Source organism: Oncorhynchus kisutch, linkage group LG29 (assembly GCF_002021735.2).
Source record: "Oncorhynchus kisutch isolate 150728-3 linkage group LG29, Okis_V2, whole genome shotgun sequence".
Lineage (NCBI taxonomy): Eukaryota > Metazoa > Chordata > Actinopteri > Salmoniformes > Salmonidae > Oncorhynchus > Oncorhynchus kisutch.
The window spans coordinates 34,118,484-34,130,705 of record NC_034202.2 but is presented as its reverse complement, the minus strand read 5'-3'; the positions used below and the strand labels follow the sequence as shown (position 1 = coordinate 34,130,705).

Genomic DNA, 12,222 nt, shown 5'->3' with positions numbered 1-12,222 from the left:
TGGTGGTAAATAGACAGCTACAAAAAATATAGATGAAAACTATCTTGGTAAATAGTGTGGTCTACAGCTTATCATGAGATACTCTACCTCTGGCGAGACTTAATAGTAGATTTTGTGCACCAGCTGTTATTTATAAATAGACACAGACCGCCACCCCTTGTCTTACCGGAGGTAGTTGTTCAATCTTTTGCCGATGCACGGATCGGAGCTCATCCAGTTTATTATGCAATGATTACATGTTGGCTAATAGGACTGATGTTAGAGGCATGTTACCCACTCCCCACGGATTCTTATAAGGCACCCCGGCCTACGACCCCTATATCTTCGTCTCTTCTTTATGTGAATGACAGGGATTTGGGCCTTGTCCGGTGTCTGAAGTAAATCCTTTGCATCCGACTCGCTAAAGAAAAAATCTTTGTCAAGTACGAGGTGAGTAATTGCTGTTCTGATATCCAGAAGCTCTTTTTGGTCATAAGAGACGGTTTGCAGAAACATTACGTACAAAATAAGTTACAAATAACGTGAAAAAACACACACACAATTGGTTAGGAGCCCGTAAAACGGCAGCCAACTCCTCCGGCGCCATTCTACATTATTACATTATCTGCTCACCGATTTGAAGGCTCCAATGCCGTTCCACCTAAAACACAGCCAAAACATCTGTTATAGATGCGGTAAAGAGGTCTTGGAACTTGACCAAAACAATAGAATTGCTATGGAAACGCATGAGAGAAAGATCCTGAATCTCTTTATTACCCCCCAGCAATATTAGCCTACATTAGACTATTGTTTATAAGTATATTTCAATCTATACGAATATCCACTTTGTTTGATCAGATCTGTTTAATGTGCGCCAATTCCAGGTCCTTCTTCTGTCCCCCACTGTCTGCATTCCATTGACCTCTTTACCACATCTTTGCAGGAGTCTATTATCAGTTAACGCTTGAACTAGTCCTAAATGACTGTGAATTGTAGCAAGCAACTGTGTATACTAATGCTTTGAGAGGGTAGTGGCACCTGTTTTGTGTCATTGGAAGGTCTACGCTATTGTAAATCTGACCACTAGGTGGCATACCATCATTGTGTTGCTGTAAATAATATAAAGTCAATGTAATAAATATTTACAACCAACACCATATGTTATAAATCCTTTATTTAGAAACATAAATTACACATTTAAGGCCTGACATTTGCATGTGTATAAAACTACAAAAATAATACCATATATAGCCCTATTATGAGGTGGGTAAAACTGTTGCTGTGTGATGCTTGCCATTTAATCTGAAGCAGTGACACCCATGAAAGGAGTTTTCAGAAATTAAATTAGCGTCATCAAACATTAAGTGAAAAAACAAGACCATTCCGTTTCGGTAAGGACTTCTCGGGGATAAAGATAATTTTTTGGCACCATAACCTTGGTTGTCAAGGTATCCATGCATGAGTCTGGATTTCCTGGCCCCTGATTGGTGGACTTGGGTGTGAGGTTAGCATGGTTGGTTGTTGATATTGGTCAGCAGTTTGTGATATGGGGCCTTGTATAGGGCAGTGAAAGCCCCAGGAGCCATTGTGCCACGCCCATCCTCATCCACATGGCCCATCAAGATGTAGGGCATTCCTGAGAAATAGATTAGAAATAAATGTACTAGGCATTCCGGCAATACTGTCTATGATGACACAACAGAATTGAAAGTCAGCAGTATGTATGCATTTGTGCGTGCAAAATATTGTACATGCTAGTCAGATTGACTGGGAAGAAAAATAGGGTACCTCTGCGGATGACAGGACACTTCTTGCAGGCTGACACCAGTTTGACAGACATGTTCTCTCCTGCCTGGGTGATAGTCAGCCGGCCAGCCTTGTAGGCCTTGATGAGAGACACACCGATATAGACACTGCCCTGAGGACCAGGGGTCAGCGCTGTCACCTTACCCGTGATCACTGAAAGAGAGAGATAGATAGATTAGATGTGCAATGGTGTAGCTGTGTTAATGTACTGTATATGGTGTGACTGCTGTGTTTAATTGCCTAAGAAATGCAGGGAACTTGCTGTGAACTCAGAATTGCTGTGTAATGATGGTACAGATTGTTAAGCTTGATTTCTTTTTCTTCTATCCAGCAGTCTGGAGTGGTCTAGGGGTCTAAGCTACTCCTGCTGGAGCACATGTTCCATGTACTGCTGCCAGCATGGGTTCAAATCTGATCCACTGCCCTTTCAGCATTCTCTCTCTCTTCTAACTCTCTCGATCCAATAATCAAAGAAAATACATGTTTTATTTGGCAATGATTCTGCCGTCTAGTGGAACTCACCAAATTCGCTGGCACAGAAACTGCTCTTGATGTTTCCATCCCTCTTACATGCCTTTGCACACAGTGGGTTCAGGGGAACTAGAAAATACAAACATTGTGAACACACATAGGTCACACAAACACACAGACTTATGTCTATATAAACTCAGCTCTTGCTAACCAGTGCTTCAGCTTCTCTTACCTGGCCTCTTTCCATCTGGTCTAGTCACTCTGGTCCTGTCTGAGCCTGGCTTATTTGGTGGGCGGGTCCTGACTGGTTTGACTGGTTTGGGTTTGACAGTGGGCTCCTTGGGCTGTGGGGTTGAGGGGGCCTGGTATCTGTCTGTAGTGGGTGGCTTGGTGGTGGTGGTTATGATGACTGTTCTCTCAGGTAGGATGGGTTTGACTGCAGGCCTCCTGGGGACTGACTCTATACGAGGTCCTGATCCTGTGTTGTCTACTGTGGGGGTTCTGGATCCACGGGGGACGCTGGTGTAACTGGCCATGAAGCCATCGGATGTCACGCTGAGGTCAGACACAAACTGCACAAGGAGCACGTTCCCATTGGTCACAATGGTTCTGTGGGCGGAGAGTGATACAGAGGGAGGATTGGATCAGAGTGGAGTACAGTGAGATGTATGCTCGCAGCTAAAGGAAATGACAAAAACAAACAGACATACTGGTGTGGGATCTTAATTTTACCCAGTTTCTACAGCAGCAAAATAATCCTGAAATAACAGGAAAGGTGAATTATTATGTGGATTCAAATTAATAAACATTTTTTGTAGAGGTTGATACATATTTCTTAATTAAGTTAAAATCAAGTCTGAAATTTCAAAGGGTAAATTATAAACTTCAGGGGCCTTTTTAAACCTCAAATTCACTGCATTGAAGGAAAGTTCTCCTGCGACAGGGTGATCAAATTAAGATCCAACATCTGTATATCATCACAGTCACAGGAAGTCAGACAAACACACAAACAGAGTACATTCTTGTACCACTCACTGGGGGCTGACGTCTCCACAGTATTTTCCAATGCGTCGAGAGTCATCTTTCTCTCCACCGTTGAAGAAGGCAACATAGTCAAAGCGGCAGTAACTGTCTGACTCCAAATCAAACTTATCAAACTTCACCTCAATCACCTAACCCACAGACAGAAATAAACAGAATGACAAATACGTTACTCACTATGAACGTCGCTTGAATCTCCAATATATTTATGCATTCGGTTCTGTAGTTTGTGCAACACAATGACAGCATAATTTGCAGAAGTCCATGCAGAATAAGGAGCATGAAAATCTGAGCATCGTGGGGAAGGAATGACCTGGTCAGGCTCTACTGTGACGAGCCAGGAGCAGCTGATGCCAGCTGGGTAATTCTTCTCAGGCCAGTTAGGTGTTTTTACTTCACCCTGGGCTTTTGTCATCTTGCCTCCACAGAATTGGTGATCTGAAATGATTCATAAACAGATCAATAAATAATCAAGTGAATACAGGATTTGACATTGGTATTATCCTTTGTTACAGTGAGCTAATGGACATGGGAAATTAGAAATGTGTTGTTCCTTAGAAAAGAGCCCAAGTTATACTGTAAAGCTCACCATCCACATGTGGTTTTCCTCCATTGAAGTAAGCCAGGAAGCCCCTCCCTCCAGTCTCAGAGTCAGACACCATCTCCAGCATCATGGTGTTGGTGGTGGAGATGAGAGTACCCGGCCTGAACGTTCCACAGAACCTCCCCAGTTTCTGCACCATGTTGGAGTGGCCGTTGTACACATCCAGGTAATCATAACGACACATGGCGTCAGCCTCCATGTCGAAGATGCGGAAGGAGAGCATGACCACATTGCCTTCTGGGACCTGGAGTTCAGAGAGAGGGCAGAAAAGGCTTTAAGTCAGTCTGTAGGCAACATTCAGAGTAATAGAGGAGTGATATGTAGTGCAGGGTTAGTGACTCACTGTAATACGCCAGGTACATTTGCTGTTGGGTTTGTAGTAGCTTGGAAATCCTTCACTGCCCACAAAGCCTGAGTCTGCAGCCATGTCTCCTCCACAGTGAAACACAGGCCTGAGAGAGAGCAGGGTGGGAACCCAGTGTTGTGGTAAGCATTAGCCAGCGTTTATCATATGCTGTATATAATACATTAACCTTGAGTTTGCGACTCTTGTGCATGTACGCACGCACGCACACAGACAGACAGACAGACAGACAGACAGACAGACAGACAGACAGACAGACAGACAGACACATCCTGACGTACAAGTATTGTGACTCACTTCCTCAACAGAAAATCTCTAAATCCATGAGGCACCCCAATGATAATGCTTCCTCTTGGCACACTGGTTTCATGAGAGTTGGGAGTGTGTGTGTGTGTGTGTGGGGGGGGGGGGGGGGGGGGGTGTAGACAGGATGGGGACTGGACAAAGATAGTGGGGGTTATGGTGTCCTTGACTGGGGGGGATGGGGGTTGACAGGATGGGGACTAAGTTAGTGGGGTTTATGGTGTCCTTGACTGGAGCTTCCTCAAGGAGACCTCCCCTTAAATGTGTGCTTTAATTTCTCCCTTCTGCTTGTCCCAGTTTCTAACCCCGGGAAGGTCCAAGTCTGCTCCAATATGTAATTCAAACTCCTTTTTCAAAATAACACAAAGCTTGCTTTATACAACGGAAAAATCCCAAAGCTAGCCTATTGCCAGAATACTTTCATGGATAAATATATTATTTTATGCTAGAGGCTTCACAGAAAGTCATGGGGACAGACACATTGGAGACTGTCTGTACAGAAGACAGAGCTGCTGGGTGCACTTCTAACAGCTGGGTCTTGTCAACTGGGCTGAAGCAAAACATGTCATCCCTTTTATGGAGTGTCAAAAAAGCTAAATAAAGACATTCTCAACAAGAAACGAAACAAACGTTGTTCTCATTGGCCTCTTGTTAAGAAAATCAGTCAATTATCATTATTCCAATCTGAGGACCAAATAACTTTTCCAGGGTTCTAGCCAATACAGACCGAATCTGGAGCTCATTGAGAAAGTTGACATTATCGGAGCTCAGACATGCAGAACCCCAGCAGAGAGAGAGGCCAGCTGATGAGAGCCTAGGTGTCCAGTCAGGGCAGTCCTGATCCAACCCCACACAGGCACATACAGACAGACCCCAAAGCATTAACATCTGGGGGAGCTCAACCACATCAACATCATGGACCAGTCAGTCACAACCACAACAACACTGCCATACCCCCAAGCAAATATACACATGCAGGAAGCTCAGATAGAGAGTTCCAAGCACACTGCGTGAAATCTGAACATGGCACACTAACAAAAGTACTCTGTGCACTCTCTAGAAACGGCTATGGTATATTGTGAACCATTTAAATAATGTAAAGTACATCCTTATAGATATTGCCCAAATGGAGCCATCACTGTAAAGCCTCTTGCAAACAGACATTACACACACACCAACAACCTCATACACCCAGATTCCCTACCTGGTGTAGTTAGTCCCTGGTTGGCTCTGGCTCTGGCCCTGTGCCCATCCTAAACAGAGAGCCAGGAGAACAGAAAGACCCCAGATACAATCCTCACACTTCATGATGCCGAAAGCAGACACAGTAACAGGGCAAACCAGAAGAAAGTGACGGGAGCAAAAAGTGGGGAGAGATGGAGGACGTGGGGAGGGAGCCACAGGAAGAGAGAGAGAGAGAGAAAGAGAGGGAGAGAGATGCTAAGAGGGTAGAAGGAACTAGAAGGAGTCATGATGGGGGAGACAGCGCAAGGGGGAGGGGACTGTTTAATTAGAACCAGATGCTGTCTCAATGTTAACATTTGCCTCAATGAAACATAGAGGGGGGGCACAAAGGAAAGAGAGAACTAAAAGAGAGCAACAGAGACTAACTTCCCACAATGGCTGTACAAATGTTTGTGCAACGGATTTATACAAAGGAATAAAGAACTGCACCTTTACAACCAAGGTCACTTCTCTTTACATACCAGTACGACCATCTGACCAGTGACCACTACACTCTTCGAAAAAATGGTTCCAAAAGGGTTCTTCCACTGTCTCCATAGGAGAACCCTTTCGGGTTACAGTTAGAACCCATTTTGGTTCTAGATAGAACCATTTTGGATTCCATGTAGAACCCTCTGTGGAAAATATTCTACCTGGAACCAAAAGGGTTCTATCTGGAACCAAAAAGGGTTCTCCTATGGGGACAAGCAAATAACCTTTTATTGTACCTTGACTGATGTATTTAGATCAATGGTTCTTTATCAAAATCATGACATTTTTGATATTCATGACTATCATTGACAATTAGAACAGCTTTATCTAAGCAACATTCCCAAAGTCGGAAGAATGTAAAGCTACAGTATCTGCAGCCCCCTAGAGGGCCCCCCAGCCCCCTAGAGCTCCACATACAGACAGACTCCCAGTTAGAGCGGCTTTATCTGCCCCACAATGCAACGAGATAGGGCACAACACTCCAGAGAGAGCTGGGGGAGTGTTTTCCATGATGGCCCTTTAACCCACATCGCTCGGCTGGGGCCTGTAGAGGGAATGCCGTTTCATACAGACCATAAACACAGCCTCATTCAGGGGGACAGAGCAGTAGAACCATGATCAAAGCACAGGGGAGCCCAGAGGAGGGGCATTGACATATGTCTATATATTCACATCCCGTAGTCATAGACATATGATCTCTCATTTTAACATGGATTCATGACTTACTGATTGATTTATATAAGCTAGCTAGAGCCAGGGGTCTGCTTGAAATGTTGTTATGGTTCTGTAATTATAATGATGTGCCCTCTTATCAACAATGCTATGGAACAGCTGCTCATTAGCTTGCCTTGGACTCCCAAGTCAGTGTCTGCTGAATGTTGTACAGATGTAGGAGCTTAATTTGACACCTCTTTTGTTGTTGAGAATGTTCCTGCACTACAGGACATGCTCATTTGTAGTGTATTTAAGGTTTAAAAAGGCTTTTAAAGTTTGTAATTAAAAATTCAAATGTCCTGTTGCCGCAGGATTATTTTCCTGCTGATGCAAACTGGCTCAAATTAAGATACTACATCTGCATGTGAGGCAGCAGTGGAGGCAAGTGGGGGGAGCTCATTGTAATGGCTGGAATGGAATAAATGGAAGAGTCTCAAACACATCAAACATATGGAAACCACATGTTGGACACCATTCCATTTATTCCATTCAAGCCATTATATTGAGCCGTCCTCCTATAGTCCTCTGAGCCGTCCTCCCACCAGCCTCCTCTGAGAGTCAGAGAGCGCAGGAATGTGGTGACTTGCAGAGTGAGTCCGCTTGGGGGGCGGATGGTGTCTGTGTTTAAGGGCTGCTGGACTGTAGGAGTACAGTATGAGTAACCCAAACACCTGGCTGGAGTCCAAGGGTGTAGACCTCTGTTTCTGCCAGGATTCCAGAAAAGTCCGTCACGATAGACACACATCCCTGCAATGGGGCATTATGGGTCTGTGGTGGGGGAGGGAGGGAGGGCTGGATGGATGGAAAGGAAGGTTCTTGGAGCAGAGAACAAGACATGAACTGAGGCGATGGAATGAAGGGTGTGGGAGAATGAGATAGTTTAAATGCCACTACAACCAAGGGATACTCAATAGTGCCAAGTATTTATGGTGTAGATTGAGTCATGTTTATTTCAATCCCCCCTGCACACTCAAAACATCTCTGGAACTAATTGGTGGGGAAAAGGATATTCAATAAGAGATGTGTCAAGGAACGATAGAGAGAGATGCATGAAATGGGAGTGACAACAACCTTCCATGAAGAATGAGTGAGGAGGGTGACAAACTGCAACTGCTGTTCCCAGAAGAATCAAAAACCATCAAAGTGTACTGGTCGTGTACACATATTTGCAGACGTTATCGCAGGTGCTATGAAATACTTGTGCTTCTAGTTCTAACATTGCAGAAATATCTAGCAATACGATAACAATACACACATCATTCAAAAAGTACCAAAAAAAGCTAGAAATGAAGAAATCCGAATCTCTTCTCTCTCCTGGTGGTTTCACGCCAAAGCATTCGCTCCTGCTTAAAAAGGATCAGTGTCCACTACATGCACACACACACAGAAAGAATATAAAATCCCTCACAAATATTTGCTCTTGCAATAAAGATGTAAAAATATCCAAGCATACGGAGTAATGGGTGCATCAGGTTATTCAGAGAAATGTCCAAGGCAAAGAGAAACAGTAAACTGACACTAAAGTAGACAGTGTGGTGTCCATAATCATGAGAAGGAGGGTGAACATTATGGATATAAACAGCCAATAGGCCAGGTGACCACATGTCTTATGGGAAGTATTGTGTTTAGATTTGGATCATAGACACTGAGGGAGCAATGAACTTGAGACGCAGAATTTTTTTTAAATAGATATTGACATTTTAGCAGATGCTCTTATCCAGAAGCAATTAGGGTTAAGTGCTTTGCTCAAGGGCTCATTGACAGATTTTTCACCTAGTTGGCTCGGGATTCGAACCAGCAACCATTCTGCCCAACTTTCTTCACCACATTCTTTTGTTTCCAGCCAACTCAGGTCTCATGGGGAAAATCCATACACTACTTCAGTGGTATTCAAAGTTGGGGTCATAAACCTCAAAATGTAAAATATATATATACAGTTGAAGTCAGAAGTTTACATACACTTAGGTTGGAGTCATTAAAACTTGTTTTTCAATCACTCCAGAACTTCCTTGTTAACAAACTACAGTTTTGGCAAGTCGGTTAGGACATCTACTTTGTGCAGAACACAAGTAATTTTTACAACAATTGTTTACAGACAGATTATTTCACTTATAATTCACTGTATCACAATTCCAGTGGGTCAAAAGTTTACATACACTAAGTTGACTGTGCCTTTAAACAGCTTGGAAAATTCCAGAAAATTATGTCATGGCAATAGAAGTTTTTGATAGGCAAATTTACATAATTTGAGTCAATTGGAGGTGTACCTGTGGATGTATTTCAAGGCCTATCTTCAAACTCAGTGCCTCTTTGCTTGACATCATGGGATAATCCAAAGAAATAAGAAAGACCTAAGAAAAAAAATTGTAGACCTCCACAAGTCTGGTTCATCCTTGAGAGCAATTTCTAAACGCCTGAATGTACCACGTTCATCTGTACAAACAATAGTACACAAGTATAAACACCATGGGATCACGCAGCCGTCATACCGCTCAGGAAGGAGATGTGTTCTGTCTCCTAGAGATGAAAGCATGGGAGTGGCAGCATCATGTTGTGGGGGTGCTTTGCTGCAGATGGCATCATGAGGTAGGAAAATGATGTGGATATATTGAAGCAACATCTCAAGACATCAGTCAGGTTAAAGCTTGGTCGCAAATGGTCTTCCAAATGGACAATGACCCCAAGCATACTTCCAAAGTTGTGGCAAAATGGCTTAAGGACAACAAGGTCAAGGTATTGGAGTGGCCATCACAAAGCCCTGACCTCAATCCCATAGAAAATTTGTGGGCAGAACTGAAAAAGTGTGTGCGAGCAAGGAGGCCTACAAACCGGACACAGTTACACCAGCTTTGTCAGGAGGAATGGGCCAAAATTCACTCAACTTATTATGGGAAGCTTGTGGAAGGCTACCCGAAACGTTTGACCCAAGTTAAACAATTTAAAGGCAATACTACCAAATACTAATTGAGTGTATGTAAACTTCTGACCCCCTGGGAATGTGATGAAAGAAATAAAAGCTGAAATAAATCATACTCTCTACTATTATTCTGACATTTCACATTCTTAAAATAAAGTAGTGATCCTAACTGACCTAAGACAGGGAATTTTTTACTATGATTAAATGTCAGGAAAAACGGAGCTTAAATGTATTTGGCTAAGGTGTATGTAAACTTCCGACTTCAACTGTATATAAAAAGTGCATTCGGAAAGTATTCAGATCCCTTGGCTTTTTCCACAATTTGTTACATTACAGCCTTATTCTAAAATATATAAAATAATTTTTTTCCCTTTACTCAGTACTTTGTTGAAGCACCTTTGGCAGCAATTACAGCCTCGAGTCTTCTTGGGTATGACACTACAAGCTTGGCACACCTGTATTTGGGGAGTTTCTCCCATTCCGCTCTGCAGATCCTCTCAATCTCTGTCAGGTTGTATGGGGAGCGTCGATGCACAGCTATTTTCAGGTCTCTCCAGAGATGTTCGATGGGGTTCAAGTCTGGACTCTGGCTGGGACATTGAGACTTGTCCGAAGCCACTCCTGCATTGTCTTGGCTGTGTGCTTAGGGTCGTTGTCCTGTTGGAAAGTGAACTTTCTCCCCAGTCTGAGGTCCTGAGCGCTCTAAAGCAGGTTTTCATCAAGGATCTTTCTGTACTTTGCTCATTTCATCTTTCCCTCGATCTTGACTAGTCACCCAGTCACTTTCCTCCAGACGTGACTTTTGGCATTCAGGCCAAAGAGTTCAATCTTTGTTTCCTCAGACCATGGTCTGAGAGTCCTTTAGGTGCTTTTGGCTGACTCCAAGTGGGCTGTCATGTCCCTTTTACTGAGGAGTGGCTTCCGTCTGGCTACTCTACAATAAAAGTCTGATTGGTGGAGTGCTGCAGAGATGGTTGTCCTTCTGGTAAGGTGCTCCTATCTCCACAGAGGAACTCTGGAGCTCTGTCACAGTGACTATCAAGTTCTCGGTCACCTCCCTGACCTAGGCCCTTCTCCACCAATTGCTCAGTTTGGTCGGGCGGCCAGCTCTAGGAAGAGTCTTGGTGGTTCCAAACATCTTCCATTTAAGAATGATGAAGGCTACTATATTCTTGTGGACCTTCAATGCTGCAGTGTCACGCCCTTAAAGAGCCTTTTTATGTCTCTATTTGGGTTAGGTCAGGGTGTGATTTGGGTGGGCATTCTATGTTTTTTATTTCTTTGTTTCTGGCCGAGTGTGGTTCCCAATCAGAGGCAGCTGTCTATCGTTGTCTCTGATTGGGGATCATACTTAGGCAGCCCTTTTCCCTCCTTCTGTGTGGGATCTTGTCTTTGTTTGTGTGCAGGTAGTTTTGCACAACGAAGCTATGCAGTTGTTGTATTCTTTTGTCTTTTCTAAAGATTCACTTTGTTAATAAATTATGTGGAACTCAAAGGTACGCTGCTCCTTGTTCGCATCCTTCATCCGACGACACCCATGACATGCAGATATTCAATCCTGTCTCGGAGCTCTATGGACAATTCCTTTGACTTCATGGATTGGTTTTTGCTCTGACATTCACTGTCAACTGTGGGACCGTATTACAGGTGTGTGCCTTTCCAAATTATGCCCAATCAATTGAATTTACCACAGTTGTAGAAACACCTCAAGGATGATCAATGGAAACAGATTATCATAGCAAAGGGTCTGAATACTTATGTAAATAAGGTATTTCTGTTTAATACATTTGCAAAAAAAATCTAAAAACCTGTTTTCACTTTGTCATTATGGGGTATTCTGTGAAGATTGATGATAAACATTTTTTATGTAATCATTTTTAGAATAACACATTTTGTTTTTATTACAGCATGAAATTCAAATGAATTATATGTATATTTTTGTCACTGGCCACTGGTCTACAACATGGATTCTGTTGCAAAACAATTAACTTTTTGTCATAAACACATTGTTATTTTTGGGGAAAATACAATACAACACATTACTGAGTACTACTCTCCATATTTTCAAGCAAAGTGTTGGCTGCATCATGTTATGGGTATGCTTGTAATTGTTAAGGACTGGGGAGTTTTTCAGGATTAAAAAAAATGGAGTTAAGTACAGAGAAAAATCCTAGAGGAAAACCTGGTTCTGTCTACTTTCCACCAGACACTGGGAGATTAATTAACCTTTTAGCAGGACGATAACCTACAACACAAGGCCAAATCTACACGAGTCGCTTAACAAGAAGACAGTGAATGTTCACGAGT

At 43.1% G+C, this 12,222-nt stretch overlaps 1 protein-coding gene across 1 annotated transcript; it reads right to left on the bottom strand.

Moving 5' to 3' along the window:
- Window positions 1-1,136: 1,136 nt before the first annotated feature.
- LOC109874001 (procollagen C-endopeptidase enhancer 2-like) lies at window positions 1,137-6,068 on the bottom strand. Its single transcript, XM_020465736.2, has 9 exons — window positions 5,773-6,068; window positions 4,245-4,353; window positions 3,887-4,145; window positions 3,611-3,735; window positions 3,292-3,428; window positions 2,489-2,865; window positions 2,308-2,385; window positions 1,768-1,938; window positions 1,137-1,615 (listed from the first exon to the last, which is right to left on the bottom strand). Exons 1-9 carry the CDS (start codon window positions 5,874-5,876, stop codon window positions 1,485-1,487), a joined length of 1,491 nt encoding a protein of 496 aa, XP_020321325.1. The 5' UTR covers window positions 5,877-6,068; the 3' UTR covers window positions 1,137-1,484.
- Window positions 6,069-12,222: the final 6,154 nt, after the last annotated feature.